This window comes from Trichosurus vulpecula, chromosome 4 (assembly GCF_011100635.1).
Source record: "Trichosurus vulpecula isolate mTriVul1 chromosome 4, mTriVul1.pri, whole genome shotgun sequence".
Classification (NCBI taxonomy): domain Eukaryota; kingdom Metazoa; phylum Chordata; class Mammalia; order Diprotodontia; family Phalangeridae; genus Trichosurus; species Trichosurus vulpecula.
The window spans coordinates 243,018,013-243,042,633 of NC_050576.1; the positions used below are offsets into that span (position 1 = coordinate 243,018,013).

At 41.1% G+C, this 24,621-nt stretch overlaps 1 protein-coding gene across 5 annotated transcripts in view; it reads right to left on the reverse strand.

The window, feature by feature from the left end:
- The window catches only part of MECOM (MDS1 and EVI1 complex locus), a 76,558-nt gene that overhangs the window by 27,682 nt on the left and 24,255 nt on the right, over positions 1-24,621 (reverse strand). For 3 of the 5 annotated variants that reach the window (XM_036757809.1, XM_036757807.1, XM_036757808.1), the window contains 5 exons: positions 22,200-22,416; positions 16,194-16,341; positions 12,728-12,884; positions 5,577-6,930; positions 3,048-3,135 (listed from right to left, as the gene is read on the reverse strand). In XM_036757809.1, the coding sequence (XP_036613704.1) occupies positions 3,048-3,135; positions 5,577-6,930; positions 12,728-12,884; positions 16,194-16,341; positions 22,200-22,416 (1,964 nt within the window). The remainder of the gene's footprint in view (positions 1-3,047; positions 3,136-5,576; positions 6,931-12,727; positions 12,885-16,193; positions 16,342-22,199; positions 22,417-24,621) is intronic. The other 2 variants (XM_036757811.1, XM_036757810.1) reach the window with 1 other exon arrangement.

A 24,621-nucleotide genomic window follows, 5' to 3' on the forward strand; every position in this document is an offset into this window, starting at 1 on the left:
TCTGGGGCGACGACTTCATTGCCATCCAAAGACCCTTTCAGAGAGGCCTCAAGGTCAAAACTACTTTGATAATAATATTAAGACATTCTTAAATACTCCTTCATTTTCCAACTACATATCTAGATGAAGCCAGATTTTCTCATATACTATATTCCAACAGAGTGAATGCAAAAGCAGATTTGAGAATCTGTCATCTATTAAGCCAAACATTAAAGAAATTTGCAAACATATGTAAAACGATGCCACTCCTCTCATTAATTTTTTTTAAAAATGGTAATTTTTTTCATTTAAAATGTCAACATGTAATAAGTTTATTACGGTGATTTTAAACGAACTCATAAATAATAGTTTAAAATGATTTTTAAATGCTGGTAGCTAGGACCCACATAAAAAAAAAAGTTCTTTGGAGTCCTCTGTAATTTTTGAGAGCATAAAGGCAGTTTAGTGGCACAGTGAATAGAGGATTACACCTGGAGTGAGGAATACCTGAGTTCAAAGACACCCTTGAACAATTACTAGCTGTATGACCCTGGGCAAGGCATTTAACCTCTGTCTGCTTCAACTTTCTCAGCTGTTAAATGGGAATAATACTTATATTATTTATTAATTTATTTATTATAAATGTTTAATTATTAATAAATATTAAATATAATAAAATTTATTAATAAATGGGAATAATAATTTTTAAAGTGCTTATTAGCCCTCCACGTCCAGTACTCTTTACAGGCCACCATCTTATTATGCATGCCCATGTCCATGGATTATATAGAAGTCATAAAATGTTTGCACTGAAAGGGAAGTCAGAGATCAGGCAATCCAACTCTCCCATTTTATAAACAAAGAAATGGAGGCCTCATGGCGTTAAGTGAATTTGTTCCAGTGACACACACAGGAAGGTGGAGCTGAGACTAGAACCTGGTCCTCTAGCTTCTCTAGCTGCCTCTTGTGGTCATGGTGTTTCTCACAAGTCACACAATCTGATTTATAGGTTCCATGGCAACCAATCATGATCAATATATATCATTAAAAATCTGATCATGACATTTCTAATTAAATTGTAGAACCATCAAGTGCATAAACTTTCGGTAAAGAAATAACAAAGCCGCTATTTGGGGATCTATTTTGGAAAGTTACGAATACATGTAATCTAAATCAACTGAAATGTAAGATGTTGACAAACAGTAATGGGTGAATATCTATGCTATTCTGAGAGAAGAGGACCATTCTTCCCTGAAACATTTCTTTTCCAAAAAGTAAATTTCTAATAATGCATGCTGTCACCTGACCCTCCTGGTTAAAATTATTACTAAAATGGGAAAGAAACAGAGTCGTGTAACAGGTACAAGTCCATTATTCAAAGGGCTGCTGGATATTTGTAAAGCAGGTACAGAATCTGCACAGGGTGAGAATTGCTGAGCACCACCTTGTCTACAACCAGCTAGTACCTTGGCCCTCATGAGGGTTAAGTAGGATTTAGGAAGTTGGGCAACGTCTAGGAAAAATGGACAAAGTAAGATTGATCAAGATAGCAAAACCATGTCTTGGGTGCACAGCTATTTATGTTTACCTCTACCTACGTAACCTTCTGATAGCATTTACACTGTTAAAAGTGGAAGGGGAGTGATAACTTGGAGTTGGATATGCCACTTTTAAATTTTAACCAATTGAATTAATTATTATTAGTTATAAATTATTATAGATTATTAGTTACCTAATTGAATTACTCCATTTCCTAGAAATGCTCTAGAGATTCTGCTTACTATCTGACAAGAAATATCACTTCAGCTTATAACAGACAAAAATAAACAAAAGTACGGATTTCAGAGTATTTTCACTGTTATTTCTATTTCCCACTGTTATTTCTATTTCCCTAGCCATTAAATAAAAAATAATTAACTTCCTTCAAAGCACAGCCACCTGCTAGACAAGACCTTTCCCCCTTACTCCCACCCCCAAGCCATTAGTGATACTCTTTTGGAAATAACACAAAAGCACTTTGTATTACGTTGTACAAACACATTAGCATTTTCATCGTCTCCCTTCAGTAGACTGTAAGCTCTCAGATGGCAAAAGTTTCCTTTCTGTTTTTATACCTTGTAAAGCACCTTAGCACTGAACAAGAACTTGGGAAATACTTGGTAAATTGACATGAAAGCTTGGGGAAAACACTTGTTGAAATGAGTAAGGAACTAAAGATAAACTAGGAAGCCCTAACTTGCTGGGCAGTGAGGAAGCAGAAATGTGGTCCTACTGTGAATCTGCAAATAGCCATGCTGTTAACCTGTTGTGGGAGGCTAAGGAGATGAAGATGCTTTGCTCAAAGACTGATGAATCACCAAGTAGATGCCTTTATCATCTATGTCTGGGATTCTTAACCGTGTGTGCGTGTGTGTGTGTGTGTGTATGAGAGAGAGAGAGAGGGAGATGGCTCCCTGAAGCTTATAGATCTCTTCTAAAATTATGTTTTAAAATGCATAATTAATAAATAATAATAAATAATAAACTTATTACATAAATAAATTATAAGGAAGCTAATTACATTGAAATAAAAATAATTTTTCTTCCATCCAAGCTCATTGGGCTGCCTGAAATTTCCCAGCTTAAGAAGCTCTGCTCTGTGGAAACAGTGTGCTAGGTGAATGATTTCCTGTTTTCTCCAGCAGCAGAAGAAAAAATAAAAATACCATCAGTCTGATCTTTTCCTTTATATCAGTAAAGCTTAGACTATAATCCTAAACCCCAGCCCACCCCTCCCCCATCATTTTATATATTGAACTATGTTCAATCCAAATAAGACAGTAATTCTATAGGCTGCCAAGAACAGACTATACAGTAACATCAGGGCCTTGTTTTTTACATGAATATTCACTTGTTTTTCTTCATTAAAGAGATTGGGTTTGAATTCTCCTTGAATTTCCTGTGTTCTTCCGCATGAGCGTCATAGGAAATCCTCATGTTCTAGAGATTTCTTTCATTTCATTGCATCTGCTTTTCAAGATCAACAAGTTAGTTTACTAGCCCTATATCTCAAGTTCAAAAATACTTACTTGTGGATGAAATAAGAATCCTGGAGAAGGTCTCAAGTATTTCTCTTTTAAAGCTTCAAGTGGGTCAGTGAGCTTTCTTTTCTCTACCCTGAAAGGTTAAAATTACATTTGCTGGTGATGAATCAGTCTCGTATATCGATCACTACATAAGCACCTGACATTTAAAACAGCTTACAATAAAACAAGTGAGAGGTTTCTGGGAAATACACTAATAAAAGCATAAAGAGATCGCTGGGCTCTCCATGAGAGCACATGGCTCTTATTAAGAAAACAAGTCGGTTCAGATCCAAAGGCAGAAGACTCCACTAGTAATGGAAAAATCCTACCCACACCATAAGGCATGTCCTCATCCTCCTGTCCATTACACACTCACCAAGTTAGCTACTGGCTGCTTTCTGGACACTCTGATTCCTACGCTTCTGCACTGACCTGCCGGCATCACCATCAACCAAGGAAACAGGAGGGAGAAGATGATGATAAGAAGCTGAAGCCCAGTAGGGGAAGGATACCTGAAAATTAGCCCAGCCCATCTTTGGCTCCAATCATTATCCATTTTTAATGAGAAAGCTGCATGTTGCAATGGATTGAATTAAACTCATCCCTCCCCCTCTTTTCCTTTACAATTCAAATCTCTCTTACAAGGACATTCAAAAACAATTTTAAAATTTGCTCCGGATTAGAAAGTAATCTCCTTGAGTAGGGGAAATCTGGAGAGGGGAAATGTAATGCTGTGTAAGCCCAACACATAGCAAAGGGCCCTGAACCTAAAAGCAGTTTAATAAACTCTTGGGGAATTGGATGTCAGATGGACACCCATGACTTGGGTTCGGTCTGGGATAGGTGGAGGCAGGGGATGGCTAGAGAATCGGCTGGAGAAGAAGCAGTGGTATGTGTGTGGCTGAAGAGGGAGGGTGGACTGGTTGATTGGAGGTGAGAGGTAACGATGGAACTGAGGGACATACGAGGGAGCAGAAGGCTCATGTCGGGCAGCCCAAGACTAAGAAACGTCTCCTTCCAAGGCTTCCTCCTGAGGGCCAAGCTAAAAATAATGCTGACCAAAAAAACACAATTTGTAGGGCAAACAATCCACGTCCGTCCCCAGCAATCTTTCCTCTAACGATAGGGCTTTCATAAGATTTAAATGAGGGCAACTGAAAAGAACTGAAATAGGGCTTTCATAAGATTTAAATGGGGGCAACTGAAAAGAACTGAAAACTTGTCTAAAATTGTGGGGTTTTGGTTGTTTTCTGATTCTCTTTGACGAGTTTAAAAATGCGGTTGCTAATTCTATGCTGAGAATTCTTCCTTAATATTCTATAAATAATACTGGTACTTTGTTGGTTAGATTCAAACAATGCAACATATAGAAAAACATTTCAGTTGATCAAAGCCGAATATGTGTGCATGTGTACACACATATATATATATGAATATGTATGTGTGTGTGTATATATATACATACATACACATATATGTATATGTGTATACATATACATATATATACACATATATGTGTGTATATATATATATACAATTTCCAATATTATTGGGAGGGATTTGAAACTTATACAGAAAAAGGCTCATGTCTCTTCTGCTAGGATTTGTTTCTGATGTGAAGAACATAAAACCTTCTCTTGATAAACAAGAATCAACTCACATACATAAATGCTCTGTCTTAAAAGAGCCTAGAAAAACATTCTTTGTAAATTCCACTAATTCTTGATGGCAAAAATATTCATACAAAATAAGAGAAATGTGAGGCCTAAGACATATTCTACTCTGAATAGACAAATTGTAGGCCACTATCAGGCTTTTAAAAAAATTCCTACGTGTAAGGTTTGATTTATTAGCCAGAATCTTTTTTATTAAAAATGAAAAGTTTGGAGATGCAGATGAAGAATTTAGATAATGGATGCTTGTCTCCATCATTTTAATCATAATAAGTGGACCTGGTATTTTTAAAAAATTGGCCATCCATATTATATACAAAAAGTTTTTATGGCTAATATTTCATTTCTGCAGTGCTCCTAGAAGATTTATTTAGAAACAGAGCATGACTAACACTCGTTAATGATGTGAGAGCCAGCTAATAAAGTTCAGATTGGCACTGACATCCACATCACCTTATTTCAAATAACTTGACCCACTGAAACATTCCCACATATCTGGGTTAATCCTTCAAGGTCTACAACCTTCAGCCACTTGACAAGGTATTTTAAACAGAGTTTTTCTATAAATTCCACTCAGTAAAGTGAGTGCTCAGAAAACTAGATTTACTGTTAAAGAAAAAAAAACATGGAAGGTATTTCAAATTCTGAACATTCACGCCTTGCCACATCTCAGTGACGGATTATATCAACTTATGGTAGTTTGGTGGTACCACATGTTGGGTACCAACTAAGAGAGAGAGAGAGAGAGAGAGAGAGAGAGAGAGAGAGAGAGAGAGAGAGAGATTGACTTCTTGGCAGGCAGCAAGCTTTTTTTCTGAGGTTTAAACAGGTTAAGGTTGCATTCTGACCAGCCCATTACCTGTAAATGGGGTCCATAAAGAAAGGAGTCGGTCTAGCATGCTGCAAAGAGGCATCTGAAGCCTTCCTTTGGTCAATGCCGCTTCCTTTCTTTTCACCAAAGACATGGTTCTTCCGAGGCTCAGTTGACTTTGTCCCACTGGCTCGGCTCCGGCTACCCATGCTCAGGTCCAGAGGCTGATCCTGGCTTGTGAGAGGCGTGGCTGCTGGTTTGGAGGTGGCTGGAGTAACAGATTTCTCCTCCTTCCTTTTAGTGGTGAGGTCAAAGGGAGACTCGGGGCTACCCTTCTGGACTTTCTTCCCATCGCCCGGTGACTGGGGCTCCATTTTCAAAGGCAACGGTCTCAAGTCTCTATCAGGAAATGGGTACATTGACTGAGAGAATGCTGGAAAAAATGGGAGGGGAAACATGGAAGGGTAAGGTAAAGCGCCAACTTTTTTGTCTTGTAGACCCACCAGTCCTGTGGAACCAAAGTATTTTTCAGCAATAGACGCAATAGCTTTTATAGAATCATTCACCGCTCCCGACACCGCAGTCTGCTCCTCTAAAGATGGTGAGAAAATGGAATGATTGCTGTATTCTTTCTTATTATTTATTGCAGCCAAACTCTGCAGAGGGCTTACTTTGTCTTTGAACATTTTACCATTTTCTTTAAATTTCTCTTTATCACTTTCAAGGTCACTTTCGAGATCAGAGCCAGAGGTGGTTTCCAGGTCACTGCCACTTGGGGTACTGACATCGTCAAGGTCACTACTCTCTGACTGGTCACTGATTTTTTCCAGGGGCCTCTCTTCAGAGGACCTCTCAGGCTGCAGTTCCACTGGCTTATTTTCCCCTACAGGGGGGTGTTTATTTAGTGCCTTCAAAATATCCTGGGTGGCTGGCAGTATCTGAGGATGTGTCATGAGGGGACTTTGACTTTTGTTTCGTTCAGTACTTGGTGGTCCTTTAACAGGAGAGCTAGCAGGTATCAAGGGTGGCCTGTGGTACAAGCCAGAAGGAAACAAACCGGGAAAGCTAAAAGAAAATCCAGGAGCTGTTGGAAAGGTAAGACCAGCAGAATGCCTATTGGTACCAAAATAGTCAGCAAGGCCCGGATTGCCATGGTTCATATTAACCATGGACGTTTTATCCATAGCTGGGGTCCCAGGAAGTGAAATGCCTTGGCCAAAAAATCCACCTGCTGCAAAATGGTTCTTGCCCTCACAAAACCTCCTGTGCTTATTTAAGGAAGACGTAGTGCTGAACATTTGTCCACAGTCTTTGCACTTGATTTGGGTTCTGCAATCAGCATGCATGCGCTTATGACGACAAAGATTTGAAAACTGGGTATAGGACTTATGGCAGACCTCACCTGTGTACAAACAACAAAAAACAGTCTCAGGCGGGATGGCAGGCAAGCGGTTGGAGTTTAGTAAATAATCACCATTCCTTTCACCCTCCCCCCCAAAATGTCCTTCAGGAAGCCAGAAAGGGATGTCTCTCAGTGAGACTGAAGGGGAGAATGCACCAAACCAGAGAAACCTCATTTCCAAAGGGACCAAAGCAAGGCATCCAACCTGACAAATGTCTTAGGACAGCACATACCAAAAAAAAATTTATTGAAATTAAAAAATAGAGACACATAAAGAAAATATCCCTTGGCTGATTCTCATGGGTTGTGTATTTTCCAACGGCTTTTGATTTCCTGGGGAAAGTTTAAAATGTGTCATGCAATGATTCACCAATGTGGATCTTACCCCAGTAAGATCATAACAAGGAAATTGTCCAAAACAGAACAGATATGCAACATAAGACATATTCATTTAAAAAGGAAAAAAAATCTTACGTTTTCGGGCTCCCAAACAAAATTAAACCAGTTCCCTTCCCCAATCCCTATATCATATAATTCACCTTTATTTTTTGATTCCCTTGGGGGATAAGTCGGTGACTGGGCTAGTCTCCCTTAATGTGTATTATATCATCAGCTCTCCCATCATTCACACATCAAAGCCACACAACAATGCACATTGTGTATTCGGAGACATTTTTAACAATCATTTTCATGATTTGAGAAAGACTGACATAATTTACAATGGGTCTATTTTAAGTCAGTAAAGGAAGCTCAATTGAATGTACCCCATCCTGCGTTGCTGGTTCCCATGAACCGTGAGCACGTCCTCTGACTTCCCCTCACTCTAGTGCTTGTGTTAACCTTCCTGCTCCTGGAAACCCCTGTCCTTGAGAAACGCGGCCGCTGGCTGTCATATCTCAACCATTTATCTCAGGGCTTGACTTCTTCAGCTTGTGAGCCAAAAAAGGCCGAGTGTCTGTCTGAAGATTTGTTAGGCAAGAACCAGAGGACTGAGTTCTCGCTACAGATAAAGTCTAATGGTCTCCTTGGGTCTGTGATCATGGCTCCATCTGCCTTGGCCCCCAACTCCATATCCCTGATGAATTCCTGGAGAGTCAGAACACCACTAGCTTCAGCAAGATGCCAGTGGGTACTTGTTAGGATCAGATCCTAAGGGCTCAATTTCTACTTTTACACTTCCTCAGCTAGTTAGCCATAGAAAAACCTAATTTGTCAGTAATTGCTAGAGCAAATTCACTTAGAAAGGAAAAAAAACCAATATGGTCCGAATTCATACTTTAATCCTTTGGGGGTAGCTATATTTGACTGATGACCTATTGAACCAAAGTCATTTTAAAAACTCAAGCATCAGGGCAATTTTTATAAAAATAATTTATTAAAAAAATAATCTTCTCTCAAATAAAACTCACCCTCTGACTGAAATCAAAGGCCTATACACACTCCAAGTGAGAATCATAAAATAACTGTCTACTAAATGTCTACATGTCTTACCAAGTATAAATAAATGTATTATTAGACTGAAAAAATATAATCAGATCATTCAGGTGCCTCATGGGTGTGCTCAAAAGTGAAAGCATTTAAAGAGACAGCTTCATGTAGCGAACAGAGATACAGGTTCAAATTCAGATAGCTGCATAATTCATCAAACCTCTCTGAGTCCTGGTTTTCTTATCTGTAAAGTGAGCAGGATGGACTCAGGGATCTCTGGGAATTTTTCCCACTCTAAATCTTCACAGAGGCATTAAGATCAGATGGGATAACACAGGCAAAGCATTTTGCAAACTGAAATCCCTATATAAAGGCTAGTTGTGATCATCAGTGCTGTTGTGTTTGCTAATATTAATATCCTAAAATTCTGTAAGAATGAATTCCATCAGTAAATCATCCCAAATTATTCTGTCAGCAAACATTACCAAGATTCTGATTTAAATATTTAAATTACTTAACAAGATTTGGTTCACACGGTGACAACCTTACAAACGAGATGGCTGAAATTTGTTAAATACCCTATTTAACATCAGCATTAGAGCCACAGCATGTTGTAGTGTCCAGTTAAAGATCTGGGTTCGAGTCTTCCTCTGACCCATATCAGCTGTGTGACTCTGGGGAAGAAACCTAACCTTCAATGCCCCCAAGTGACTTTCAACATAAATTACAGAGGAGTTGCTGATTTTCCTTGGTGAAGGGAGTTTCCACAGCAGGGATTCCCCTCACTGATGAAGTCATCATTCTAAAAATTCAAGAATTTATTTAATGTAGAATAAGACAAGCTACAAAAGATTCCTGGATTTGGTGTCTGAAGCTCTGGCCACTTATTATCTATGTGTCCTTCCGTAAATCACATCCTTTCTCCCAGGCTTGGTCTCTGCATGTCTAAAATGAGGGGCTGAATGAGATTTCCCACTGCAGTCTACAACCCCATGCCCTTGCTCTGACACATTTCCTCACTGTAGGACCATGTCAAGTTTGCTTCTCACTCTTCCGAGTCTCCTCATCTGTAAAACATCTGTACTGCCTCACACTGTTGCCGTGAGGAAAGTACTTTGTAAACCTTATAGAATAATATATAAATTGAGTTAGTATTATCATAATCATCCCTGCAGAGCTATAGGGCTGGCCGTGGGACTAGAAAGAGCCTGCCTTTGGGACTGTGAAAATCCATTTAAAGAGCCACACACCTGGTCCCCTCAGGCATCCTTTTAAGGAGAAGCCTACCAGTGGGCAGACCTCCCAGTTAGGAAGTTTTTAAAAGTTTGCCATTTTACCAAATGAACTCTTGTTTTCAATGTGGCTTCCCTTCCCAGCAATGTTTTTCCTTAACACTACATAGCTGGAGGGGCTTAGGAAGGGTAATAGCTCCCACATATTTGGGTTATATCAGGTGCATCTGACATCCTTATTTGCACCTTATCACTGCACGGATGAACTACATCTGTCTCTTTCGTCCCAGGACCTCAAGAATGCATGATACTTCTCCCTTTGGAGATTTTCATCACTTGGGAGACCTCGCCTACCACAAACCACCATGCCTCCAAGTACCATCAGCCAAACTGATGCCAAAGGGTCTGCTCTTCTATAATCTTGGGGGGGAATAAGGAATTAGCTTGCAGCTAAAGTTGCATATTTTCTACTTATTAAACAAATTAAGGCCTATTTTGAATAGATCCCGCCTATTATGGCATGTGGTTTCTATTTGGGGAAGCTGGAGCATTTGGGGTAGTCAGCAAGTAATTACCTTCGTGTTGGTGAGTTTTCACTCAAGCTTGGGCGGCACATGGTAATAAGAGACAGTTGCCATAAACAGACCAGTGGGCTCGATCGTGGTGTGTGGCCGTTTGTCAAGAAGCAGATATCAACTTGAGGTGACCCTCCTCCACTCTCCAAAACCCCCCAGCCCCAACTCCTGATTTTTCAATTCTTTTGTTCTGAAATTACACGGCTATTATTTGTAATTATTCTTGGGGCCCTGTCATACTTTGTACTTGGGGACTGCAGTTGTCGGGTAAATTTCCTGGTGATTACTGAGAATGCATTAATGGGAAACAGTTTATTTGACTTTATTAGAAAAAGACTCCCCGCTCTCAAGTGGAAAACCTGATCCCAATACAGTCGGAAGCAGAACTCTGGGAATCTTAGTAAACGGAGTCACCATGTTCTGGCTTTTCTTTGCCACTGATCGTTAAGGAACCCACTGTGTTGGGTTACATCTTTTCTTTGACCAAAAAGTGAAACAGAAATACATGACCTATGCCAATATCCATGTGCATTCTTAGGGCATTACAACCTAAAGTCAAGAATCTCTTCTTAGAGACACGGATTCTCAAACTCCCACGGCACAATCTCCTCCCGCCTTTTGAAGGTCTCCCAAGGGGTAATATGCATCAGAGGCAGAATCTGAACCCGGGTCTGTTCCTCAGAAAGCCAGAGTAATTTAGAACCAAACAAGATGGTTGGACAATTAAGACAGAGAAAGGAAATGTCTCTAACCTCTTAGAAATAGAAATAAGGGCATCCTCAGTGACAAAAGGAGAGTGTGTGATACAACAAAAACAAAAATAATACTGTCTCTAGAGTGGGAAGAACTGGATTCTAATCCTCCTCCTAACCTTGGACAAGTCACTGAAACTCACTGAGCCTTAAGTCTCTTTATTTTTCAAACATGGAGTTTGAACCAGATGAACTCTGAGGTCCCTCCATCTATCTATGGCCCTATGGAAGCAAGCCCTTGGAACCTTTTTTTGCCCTTTTTTTTCAACACTCTCTTCACTGTTTCCTTTGCAATAGAATGCTTTTGTCTTTTTATCTCTAGCCCTTGACACACTGCACGGCACATAGTAGTCATCCAACACACACTCGTTAAATTGAGTGGAAAGCCTCTGTTACAAATTGCCGTATGATACAAAGACCAAAAACTGAGGCCTTGACAGAATTGATCTCCTTGCCAAAGTCAGTCATCTAAAGAGTGATTCCATGTAATAAATATATTTCAAAGGCATCCGGGTGCATTTGGGTCAGTCTGACCATCCCCAGTCAGCACACAACTAGGACTTACCTTGCAGCCACACATTTGGGCAGAGCTGCTGCAGCTCAGACGACCAGGAAACAACTGAGTTTCTTACCATGGTGCGGGTAGTGGACACTTAATAAACGCTTGTTAATTGACGGACAGCATTTCAACACCGGGATGCTGACTAAGCACTTTGGGGGTAGGCAGAGATTAACATGCCATTTCCCCCAACAGAATGGAAGTCCTCAGAGGGCAGAGACTCTTGTGTTTTGGCTTTTCATCCCCAAAGCCCATTGTATCAAACAAACTCCCATTTTCCGGGTAGCACAGAGTAAGCCCTTGATAAATGCTTTGACGAACACTAGTTAAAAGAAATAAACCGATGGAAGGGAACAGTTTCAACCTTCGTTGAAGCACATCTCAAAAGGTACCTGGGAAGGAGAGAACAGACCCAGGTCCAAATGCTGCCTCCGAAGCTTACTGCCCCATATGGCCCTGAGCAAGTCACAACTCCCTGGTCCTCCTCTGTAAAATGAGAGGGTTGAATAAGGTAGTTGTTATAGTCCTTTCAGGCTCTAAGTCTCTGATCCTGTGACCTTGAAACCAAAAGAAGGTGATCAGAACCAGAGATTTCAAGGATGCTACGTGAGAATGATATGTAGCTTCCTGGGATCATTCCCCGCTAAAGCAGCCTTTTTTTCTGCTTGGGGGGATAAGTGGTACAATCTCTCCATCACAATGAACATCTGAACATTTGCATATGTTTGAGGAAACCCCAGAATCTGACTCTAAATTTTTAAATGTGTAGAGGTGGATAGATTGTTAGGTTTAAAGAATTCTTTTAAAAGGAAAATAAGATAGATGGCTGTTAGCCACATCTTCTCATCTCAGTTCTCGAGATCTTTTCTATTTATTGTTTTCCAAAATGAGAAAGATTTATAATCTGAGCTCCATTTGGCTGGCTGGCTCGGATCCGAATCCCTCTGAGGCCTGCCTTCTTTATTACAGAAACACTTCTATTCTACCCCCGGTTGTCTACACACTCCCTCATGCTACTGACTTCATAGGAAAGAAGGGTCCCCAGGGTGTTTCAAGGGAACACAGCAAACAAATCTGAGTGAGGAAAGGACTGTTACACACACACACACACACACACACACACACACACACACACGCTTAGGCAGTTACAGTAAGCACCCCTCCTTCAGCCTCATTCTACCCTGTCACAATGACCTTGTAAGAAGAGACAGACCCATTGAGAGGGGTGGGCGAGGGGAGTGAAGGACTTACAGATGAAGGGCTTCACACTGCTGTGGATGTGCTTGTGTTGTTTGAGGCCAGACGACGTGGCAAACGTTTTACCACACTCCGGGCATGCATGGGCCCGGGCTCCGACATGCTGGGAGCGAATGTGCCTCTGAAGGTTGCTAGGGTCCGTGAAAACCTGCTAGGAAATGAGTACTGATTAATCAAGAAATTTAAGTCAAATACAGAGCCAAGGGCACCAGAAACAACACAATAGAGGGTATTCCGGCTGACTTTGTTGGTGTCTTCCCCTCCCCCCATTCCACCCTACCCCCACCAAGACCTGAAAGAAAGTAGGATTGCGTGAGCCAACCACCATCTCCCTCGGAGGTTCTAGGGATGAACACCAGCATCCACTTTCCCCCAGGTCCACACCACATCAGCACTGCCACATAACACAGGAGGGAGACAGGACTTTAACCAAATGGACCCAAACCCATCTAAAAAGGGGCTCTCTCAGAGAGCTGTGATTAGCAGCAGTGACCTTGTGGGCATAAAGAAAACTGGTCTGAACCTGGTTCTGCCTGTGTGACTTTGAACATGTTGCTTAAACTCTTCAGGACTCAGGTTGGTCACTTCTATAATGAGGATGGACTAGAAAAGACATTTTTTTAAAAGTTTTGCCATGTCATAGATCCCTCGGGAAATCTGGTGAAATGGACAGACCTCCTTCTCACAATCCTGTTTTTAAAATGCATAAAATGAAATACACAGGATTGCAAAGGAAACCAATTCTACAAAATGCAATTATCGAAATAATTAAAAAACTAAGACCTCAGACTAAGAAGCCTTAGACTGGAAGGACCTCTCAGTCCCCTTCTCACTTCCTGTGTCTATGATCCAAGTATCGCCTGAGAACTACATTGTTTCCTTGGGTACACCGGCAGCTCGTCTTCAGAACTAAAGGAGAGTCCTCTCTCTCCACGGGAGGTCACAGTCTCTCTCAAGATGATGCCAGAGGCAAAACTTAAATGGACTCAAAATGTTCTCACATCCCTTTGGGAAAGGGAATACAAATATCCCCTGGTCTCCCTGAGCCCCTCCAGGGTCCCACACATCTCTAGAGACACATCCTGTCAAATCTTGGATTTTTTTTTTTAATTCATGAGGGCAAAGATGGAAAGGTAACAACTGCTGGTATCTCTGACTTCCTCTGCTCCAGATAGTTCCATAAGTGCCTATGAGCCACTGGACATTTCCGTAATTCAAGGACTGTTTTGCATTTTGCTTTCAATAAAATGGAGATCTGATGGGTTTCTTGGTACAGAACCCTCCTTGCAATTTGGGGGAACATTCTTCCCTTGTAAATGCTCTATGTCTGAGCCAAACTGGCATGCTCAGGATTCCATCTGCCACCTCTCTGCAACACCCTCCCTTCACCATCCCCGGCCTAAGAATCCCAAGCCTTCCTCAAGAACCAGACCCATGGAATCTCCTCCTGCTGCCCTTATGAAAGCACTCCCACCACACATTATCCTATTACATTTCTCTGTTCAGATGCTCCATCCCGCTCCCCACCTTTGCCCTCATCCCCCCGTAAAAGGCACGGGGGCAGTTTTCATTTCTGTCTCTGCATCCTTAACCCTGAGCACAGGACCGTCCTTTATCCTTATTGGATTGGCCTCCCAGGCCAGTGGCCAAATCCAATCCAATCATGCAGGAACCCGCACGGAAAATGGCCTTAAGAGTCACGTCCAGTGTCACAGAACGTGGTAACTTCCGCACATTCTAAAAGTTGCATATTATACCAATCACAGCATTTATACATCACTTTATGATTAACAAAATGCTTTGCGTGTGGTACCTCACTTGATCCTCACAATGACCCTGGGACATAGGGGCTATCATTGCTCCCATTTTTCAGATGAGGCAGAGGTTAAATAACTCACCCAGCTAGAAGGGGTATCAGGCAGAATTTGAACTCATGTCTTCCCGATTCCAAGTTTGATGCTCTAATCACTACATGTCTAATATATGCATATAGTATATAAATGCTAATATATTCACATATTATATAACTGTTGCATAATATATGCATGTATTATATAGTTGTTGTCTAATGTATGCACATATTGTATAGTTGTTGTCTAATGTGTGCATAGATTCTATAATTGCCCATTTCTCTTTATACATATATATTTTATAGATAATGTATGTATACTATACATATAATATATCCTCTTATATATAACTTATAGCATGTAATATATAATAATATACTTCTATATATATCCATATAAAAATGCATACTGTTTTTCAGAAGGAAGACTAGACAGAACAACGGATGGAATACTAGACTTGAAGTCACAAAGATCTGAGTTCAAATTCCACCTCAGACACTTACTAGCTGAGCACGTCCCTTAATTTCTCTCTGCCTCAGTTTCCCCAACTGTAAAAGAGACAATAACAGCACCCACCTCATAGGGCTGTTGTGAGGATCAGATAAAATATGTTAAATAATACTTTTAAAACTTTACAATGTTATATAAATGCCAGCTGTTATTATCAGTTATATATGCATGTACTATATGTCAAACAATAACCATCTATTAAGCATTTATGTGTCAGGAAATATAAATTCATGTACGTATATGTACGTGTCTAGGTATATGTATACATACATGCATATTGACATATATGAGTATTTTATGTATATAAATAATATATCTCAATAAATGTTGTTGTTTTTCAGCCAATGAGTCCTGCCCAACTCTTCATGGCCCCATCTGGGGTTTTCTTGGCAAAGAAAAGTAGTAGAGTAGGTTGCCATTTCCTTCTCCAGCGCATTTTACAGATGAGGAAACTGAGGCAAACAGGGTTAAGTGACTTACCCAGGGTCACACAGCCAGTAAGTGTCTGAGGCCAGATTTGAACTCAGGGAGATGAGTCTATGCACGATGGCACCAGCTAGCTGCCCCTAACAATACATTCATATAATGCATGCATATACAGTATATACCAATTGTGGGTGCTAAGCTAGGTCTGGGGAACTCACAGACAAAATGAAAGTTCTTGCCCTCAAGAAGCTTATATTCCCCTGAGGGGAAGCGGCATATAGAGAGGAAGAGAGTGTGTGCATGTGTGCATGCGTATGTCTGTACGTGTACACGATGCAGTCATGTGCCATAGGTCAGATGTTCACGACCCATAATTCCATAAAACAGACCCACGCTGTAAAGTCAGCAGAGTAGTCAGGAGCCTCCCCAGGATGCGTGACACCTCGTCCTGCGGCTCCCCATAAAGACCTGCCTTCCTCCCTTATACAAATAAAAGGATCCCCACTAAGAGTTTTTCTTCCCTATACTAAAGCCTCTTAGCGTCCCATGCTCTGTCTTGCTTCTCTGAGATATTTATTGTTTCTCCACTCACAGCCTGTTTTTATATAGCACGGCAAGTGATGGATGGAGCAGGATTATAGATAGGGGCCGAATAGCCTACAAATTCACGGTACCTTGGCACAATTCTCACATTCGTAGTGCTTTCCGCTATCATGTGACATCTGGTGGCGAATTAAGTTGGACTTCCAGTTAAAAGCCTTGGGACACTGATCACACTTGTATTCTCTCTCTTCCGTATGTGACAACATGTGTTTCTCCAGGCTGTTAAGAAAAAAATTGGTTTGAATAAAAGACTGTGCAAAAGAAAAAAGTCACACACTACAAATCGACAGTCAGTTGATTCAACTGATCTCGTTTAAAAAAATAAGATAAGGAGGAAACATGGGGACATGAAGGGCCAGTGCTCAGAAGAGTCAAGCTGGAAACAAATGCAGAGAAATGCATCCCACACGGCTGATACAGTAAAGCACTATCCTCGGTTCCTTCCACCACTGGGTCATCTGCCAACCTATGGCACGGCAGACAATCAGCTCCTTGTTCTGGGTCTCCTTCCTGTGTGAGATTCTGACAGTAGCACGTGCTGCTAAGACTCACTTAATTCAACTACAAACACTCCAACAGAGGAAACTTAAGAACATGTAATGAGGCACTCTGTCATTAATGTGTGTCTGTCTTTGGGTGAAGAAAGGCCTTTTGTTTCCACCCTTATCGCCATATGGGAAATTAAGTTGGCAGCGAAAAGACAACTTCCCAAAATGACCCTGGAAAGAAAGAAAAATATGAGCGGAGAAGAACTGAGACAACAGAGAAGAGAATGAAGAAAAATGCCAGACAATCTTTACACGAATGAGATCTCAGATTCCCAAGGAAGAGGACAGATGCTTGACCAGGAGCTTCTTGCAGGAGGCCCTCTCTGTGTTTAAACACTACGGGTGTTTTCTCAACATAATTTATAGGCAATGTGTAGTCGATCAGAAACACAAAGAAGAGGCTGTGGCCAATCATTTAGCGTGATGTCTTCCAAGGTCAGCAGATGAACTGGCCCATTCTTTTCTTCTTCATAGCTATGTGAGTTCCAATCTTGCCAATTAATGTTAATTTGAGAGCACTGGATATCTAGGATACATAACCCCATCTACAACGTGCAGTTTCCACGGAGGCCCAGAAAGCACAAATAAGCATGGATGAGGAAGAGATACCATGACACCAACCACCAAAAAGTCCTTCCTCCAGAAGTACCACAGTATCGATATTTGCTGTCGGTGGCAACAGACATGACGGCTGTGCCCTACCACAACGCAATGTACTAAAAGAATACTAAATTTTGGAAATTTCACTGGCTTTGGATTTAAGTCCTGGTTCTGCTTATTACAAGGCTGCTCGGCATAGGTAGACTTGAAGTTGAGATAGCACAGTGGACAGATCACTGACCTGGATTCAGGAAGACCCGGGTTCAAATTCAACCTCAGATACTAATAACTACGTAACCCTAGGATTCGCTTCTAAATAGGAGATAATAATAGCCCCCACCTCACGGGGTTGTTGTGAGGTCCAAATGAGATACCCCGTGTAAAGTGTCTGGCAAACTTAAAGCACTATGTAAATGTTAACTAACAGCCATCACCACTTGTGTGACTTGGGCAAGTCAATTAAGTTCTCTAAGCCTCAGTTTCTTCACCTGTAACATGAGGGGAGTTAGTCCTGATGGCCTCTGATGCAGCTTAGCTCCAGCTAGGTGGCACAGTTTATAAAGCGCTGAATCTTCCTAGCTCTGTGACCCCGGGCAAGTCACCCAACCTCTGCCTCATCTTCCCCACCTGTAAAATGGACACGGCAGCAGCGCTTAACTCCCAGGGTTGTTCTGACGATAAAATACTTGTAAGCGCTCTTCAGACTTTAAAAGTGCTCTATTTATCATTAACATTTTCATCATTATCGCTGGTATTATTATCATTATTATTGTCATTTATGATCTTTGTCGTACATGTAAGGGAAGAAATACTCGCTGTCTTCAAGGGCTGGAAAGGCTGCTTTAGGGAAAATGGACTAGACGCGTCAGCCGGATCCCGGTGAGCACAATTAGGTGCAATGGGGAAAGCCGACATGAGACACCTTTCAGAGACATGTAAGGAAAAACTTCCCCATGATTAAACTTATTCAGAAATGGAATGGATTGACTCTATCATTCATAGCTATTATCTTCAAGAACTGGTGGGATGCCTTCCTCCTGGCAGTGTTATAAGGGAGATTTCCCTTCTCAGACACCCACTGGGCTAACGAGCGGGAGGGTCCTCACAAACCTGCTAATCTGTGTGCAGGTAAAATAATCAATCCTTCTACATGGTAGAGCAGGATGCCCAGGCTATGCTGCCATCAGCTGGGTCTCAGGCGTATCCTTCACTAATTCTGTAAAGAGCTTCCACTGTATCCAAGGAGGGCAGATCAACTTCCTTCCCAACCAATTTGTGTCTCTATAACATATGGGGACATTTGAAAAAGGAAACCAATTCTAAGGAACTCACATATCAATATCTTGAACTGAACTACAGCAGTTTTATTCTAGTTACAGACTGTGTTTTTAGCCCAATAGAACGTAAGCTCCTAAATTTATTAACATTCCCTTTTTAGCTCACTCTAGGATGTGAGCTTCTTGAGGGTACGTTTCATTTTTATCTCTGTACCCCACCAATCCAGTGCAGGGCCTTGTTCTTTTGACCCTTACAAAATGTTTGATGAATTGGTTTGTGACAGAAAACAGTTATATGTTATTTATGTAAATAAATATTTATGTGAATGTTCAGTTATCCTAATGAAGCGAGTGAATTCCTAGGATTTTTTCCATAAACATCTCACATCCAGTTCCTTCCTCTTTGCTCTCCATCTCCCTAGAATTATGTCTTACCTATATTTCTCTACTCCCCTCACCATCCCTCTCCTCCCTCCAAAGCCGTGCTTTATTCCTAATTATTTTCTTCTTTATTCTTTTAGCCTTCTCTCTTTTGCCTTCCCCTACTTTCCCTTCTCCCCACTTAACAAAGAACTCAGAAATGTTTTTGTTTTCTTCATCTGACAAACAACACCACCACCTTGGTCTTGGGTCAACAGTGAAACTGGTATTTTCCCACTTATCCAAATGCCATCTATGCAGCCAAAATTGATCATTTATGACCAAAAAATGGAAAAGAAAAAGCATATTTGGGACTAAATAATTCAAATGGACTCTTGAGGTGGCCTCCATCCACCTTGTGACCCATCAACCATGATTTTTTAAGTGCCTACAGACAGCTAGGGACCATGCTAATCAAAGCGGCACACATACAGAAATGAGAGAAGTCCCTATCTACAAGGGACTGGAGCTATGTGATGTGTATGCATGTATTCTACAGGGATTATGTGATATACAAGTTCTGGCATTTTTATGCCTGTTCGTCTGTCTTGGATTATCTGTTTCTGGGGGAAGAACAAACAAACAAAATACTGAAGTCCAAATTCCAGACTCTTAGGATAGATCTTTCTATTTCAAGGGAATATAATGAATACCTATCTCCTATAAAAATATATGGATTAAAATGAACTATTAAAATACTTGTTGAAGCTTGAAAAAAAATCTAATACCAAAATGGTTTTGGTATTTCATGCTCTCTTCCTTTCTCTTATCAAATTTCTTAATGAAAGGGTGTAAATTTGACCTCACAGGTATTAAGATTTGATGGGATGTGACTCATGACTGGAATACCACAATGAAAGGGCATGCATACCTTATTCAAAATGAAGAGATTAGATAAGTGGAGTGGTGGGTTGGCATTATATATATGAAGAAGATAAGTTTCAGTGAGGTAATCCACAAGAGAGGGAAATCAGGCGAAAAACAATGGAAGAAGAAAGAGAAACCATTCTGTGGTGGCAGCAAACTACATTCCACCCAGCAGATTAGGAAAACAGACTATGAGTTTTGGAAATAGACCACAAAACTGGCACACAAGATGTAGGAGTCCCGGGGAACTTGAGTTATCCTGAAATCTGCTGGAGTTTTCTCTCTTCTAAAATCAGAGCAGCTGAACAAATCTTGATGTGCTCTTATGATCAAATAAACCATTCTTCCAAAGGGAGGGTAAGCAGATAAAGGATTAGGAGGAACTTAGGAGGAACTCACTGGCAAAGTAGAAATGATATGAAACCACCTTGGGCGGAAGTGACCACATCATCTCAGAGTCCATGACAGATAAGGAAGGGAAAGGCTGACAAGGTCTGACCCAGACTAGATTGTGGGAGAAAGGAAATCAGAGTTTAAAGATAAAAGAAAGCTAAATCAGAACAATTAACAGAGAATCGAAAGTCGAGACAAATAAGGAGATGGTAAGAAGGAAGCTGGGTTCCGCCAATGAGTTTAAGTCGCCACACCTGGACAAAGTACATTCCAAGGTACTGGAAGGAATTGTGGATGTAACTGCAGGTCTGCTATCCAAGCTCTCTGAAAAACTGGGAAGAATGGGAGAGGGACCAAAAGACTAAAGACTGGCAAATGTCTCTATTTTCAAAATGCGAAAAAAGGTGGATTTGTCAAACTATTAATTGGTGTGCTTGACATTAATTAAGAGGGGAAAAAAATCTAGACATATTGTTACTGAAATGGTTGAAAAGCATTTAGAAAGAGAAGCTGTGATCACCAAAAGCCAGTATGGGTTCATGAAGAAAAAAACCATGATGTACTCATCAAATTTATTTTTTACTTTTTGTTTAAGAGTTAGTAGACCAGTAGAGGTATGAAAAATACTGTAAACACAGTATACTAGGCTATCAGCAAGGCATTTGACAAATTACTATCATGAACTCCTTGTGAACCAGATAGAGAGACAGAAGTTGGGTGATAGTACCCTTAGGTGGATTCAAGGATTAATAGCAGACTAGAGAAAATTTCCTAGTGAACTAATGCTGAAAGGCTATAGCTTTATTCTGGGTCAATCAGCAAGGGTTTATTCAGTGTTTATAATGTTCTAAGGTACTATCACAGTCACTGGGTATATAATAATAAAAATAATACTAAAGAAGTAGAAGACGATACAGACGCATTTATATAGAACCTACTATGTCTCAGGCACTGTGCCAAGCCCTTTATATATACCTATTTTATCTCATTTGAGCCTTACAACAATTCTGGGAAGTGTCATTACTATCTCCACTTTACCGTTGAAGAGACTGAATCAGACAGCCATAAGTTAGATGACTTGCCCAAAGACACACAGCTAGTAAGTGCCTGAGGCAAGACTTGACTGGCCTTCCTGACTCCTGGCCCAGTGCTCTGTCCGCTGCACCAGCTAGCTGCCTCTATACAAAGACAGAAGTGAAACAGTCTCTGCCCTGAATTCAAGCTTTCACTCTCTCCATTCTATTCAATGTTCTGTCAAGGGCTTGGATCTATCAAATTCGAAAACATAAAGCCAGAAGGAATGGCTTACATGCTAGATGAAAAATTAGGGTTAAAAAAAATCTCAACAGGCTTGAACAACGGGCCAAATCTAATAAAACCAAACTTTATAGAGATAAAACCAAAATCATACAATTGGGTTAAAAAATAACTTGAGAGGTACCAGATGAAGGCCACATGGCTAAGCAACAATTTGTGTGCAGGGGAAAAAAAACAGGATTTTAATGGATTGTAAACTCAACAGGATTCAACATGGCGGCTGAAAAAGATAATTCTCTAAGGAAGAAGAGGGAGAGGAAAAAGAAAGAAGGGAGAGGAAGAGGGGGGGGAAGAGAAAGAGGGGAATAAGGAGGGGGAAACTGTACCCTGTGCTTTCTGCTCTCACAATGCTGTCTTCAGTGGAGACTGAATTCATTCAGTTAACAGAAGCTTCTAATTTAACCTTTATCAAAAGCAGTACAAACACTATTCCCAGCCCCATTTCCAAAAATATCTCCCAATCACACAAAAAATATTCTGCATTGTGTTTTTCAGGTAACAATACAATCCTTCAAAAATTCCCTGGCACACCAACCCGTAAACAGGTCGTTCCCAACGTCCCACCCAACAAACCCTTCAGCGCTTATCAAGCAACACTGAACTGTTATTGCAAAGCCACCTTGTACTTCTCTTCCCTCAGGATGGCGTTTCTAACCTTTGCAAATCTGGGAAGACTTGGTCACACTCTTTACATTCTTGGATTTCCTGCATCTCCCGGAGGTCGCTCTCACTGTCCAGCTTTGGCTGAAAGTCCTCTTCCACCATGGAAAATGCCGAGTGAGGGGTGCTGCAAGGGAATTTCTGGTGGTCCACTAGTTCGGCTTTGGATTCGAAGAGCTGGTCACAGTCCTCGCAGCGGTACTGACGCTCTTCTGTAAGAGGAAGGCAGGTGCTAAGGCAACAGATAAGTAGACAGGGCCCATTCCCCCAGCCTGGGGAGTACAGATGTTCAGCTACCAGCCAAAGAGCTCCCCAAATTACGTAAGACACTGGAGCTGTTTGGGGTCGTTGTAGCCAGCTCAGAAGAAATGAGATGCCTTGTTCTGGTCTCATTAATAACACACCTACAGAGGCCAAGTAACTCTCCTCTCCATACCTGTTACCAGACCCTCTCTTACAATCACACCTGGGCCTGGTAAGGACACACAGCCCAGAAATTATAAGATCGTGAGCTTCAAATGTCATTTGGTACAACCCTCTCACCTTACAGGTGAGGAAGCTGAGGCCCAGAGAGGTTAAAGGTTAGTTACCCAAGATCACACAGAAAGTAAGTGAGCAGCATCCCAAGTCAGTGATCTCCGTCATATTAATAGTCACTTAATTTCTATTCTTATTCTGCACCAATAGGACTGTCCCGATCAAGGCCATCTCGGTTTGGTTATATCCCTGGGCCTGAGCATCTGTGTGCGTGTATGTGTGTGTTTTGTTTTTACCATACCTGTGATTTTATTAGTATAGGGAACTCCGAGTAAGCCAGATGTGGCTGGACCAGGGGGCCTACCATCTCCTTCTTCTCAGAATCTAGGCTTCTCTTCATGGAACCCAACTGACACTAACCCACTCCCATGTGCAGAAGCTAGAGTCCCAAAGTGAGTCAGAAAAAAAGAGCTGCCCCGTAGCATGGCTTTTGGCCTGTTAAAAAGGAATAGGTCATCATCTCAGAATGCTGAGCCTCCTGTAAATGGAAAGTAATAAACAAAGGCCATAGACGCACTTGGGCTCATGCTATCACATGGGACCAGAGTGAATAACACTGCGGTTTAATCAAGGGCATCGTGAATGCCCATAATTTATGAATAGCAGTCAAAGGCCCAAAGGGAATTCAACCATCCACTCAATCCAAGATAACCTTTTATTGTCTGTGGGACTAATAATTTGCTTTTTGAAGGGGAGGAGGGGTGGGCAGGGGAGGTTAAGAACAACTGTTGGGAAAACTTTTAAAGTTAAAAATACAATTGTTTAAGGAAGCATAACATCAGAGAGACGTCAGATTCTGTTTTTCATTTAGCTAAGTCTTCTCCCCTGCTGTGTGAGAGAGAGAATTTAGAAAAGCAATGAGGCCTCCCTTTGCCGGGTTCATGCACCCCAGACCAGTAGCTATTCCTGGGGCTAACACTTGTTTACAGTTTGTATGCCCAAAAGGCATTAAGAATCAATAGAGAGAAGTCAACAAAAACCTACAGGTTTCTGTTCTACATACAACAGATTTTTTTTCTTAATGGGCAGTGGAGGGCAGCCCTGGCAGATAGTGAGTTCTCTCCCATGACAGTACTGGGCTGAGATTTCACAGAAGTCTACCCAAATGTAATGGATGGAATTCCTTACTGAATGGGAGACAGGACAAGCTATTCCTCCAAACTGTCAAATTCTATTAATCTATGATTTATTAATAGTGTAAGAATACACCAGAATCTAAGGTGTCACTAGATTATAATAATCATCTCATCTTCATATTGCGTATATTCCTTATCACAAATAACCCAGTTGTGTGTGATTATCCCCAATTTGAAGATTAGGAAACTGAGTTTCAAAAAAAAGTTAGGTGTCTTGCCCGAGGTCACATAGACAGTAAAGGGTAGAGCTGTGGCCTGAATTCAGAACCTCAGACTCTAAGGGCAATGATCTTTCCCTTATGCTAAACTTGCTTCTGTCCTTAAAAAGGGTTCATATTTTAGGTGATGAGAAATAAAAAGAAGAAAAGGATATGGTAAATTTACTTCCCAGGACCTTAAATCACTACAGGCATTATTTATTCTTCTGCTAACTCAACCCACTGAACCAATGTTCGGTATCCTGCCTGATTCCTTGCCCTATCCCCTGCCCCCTACCCCCCAGCCCCCACATACACATACACCCTCAGTCCATGAAAGCCTAACATAAATTCCCAGACTTCAAGGGAAGTAAACTATCTCTCTCTCTTTCTCTCTCTCTCTCTCTCTCTCTCTCTCGTTCTTGATCTTACTCTTTACCTTCTTTTCTCCCTCCAGGACACAGTCCACCAAACTTCCTCACAGCTGATGAGACTTGTCTCCCACTTTGGGGCAAAGAAATCCTTAGTAGTTCTGAAATTCTCCAAC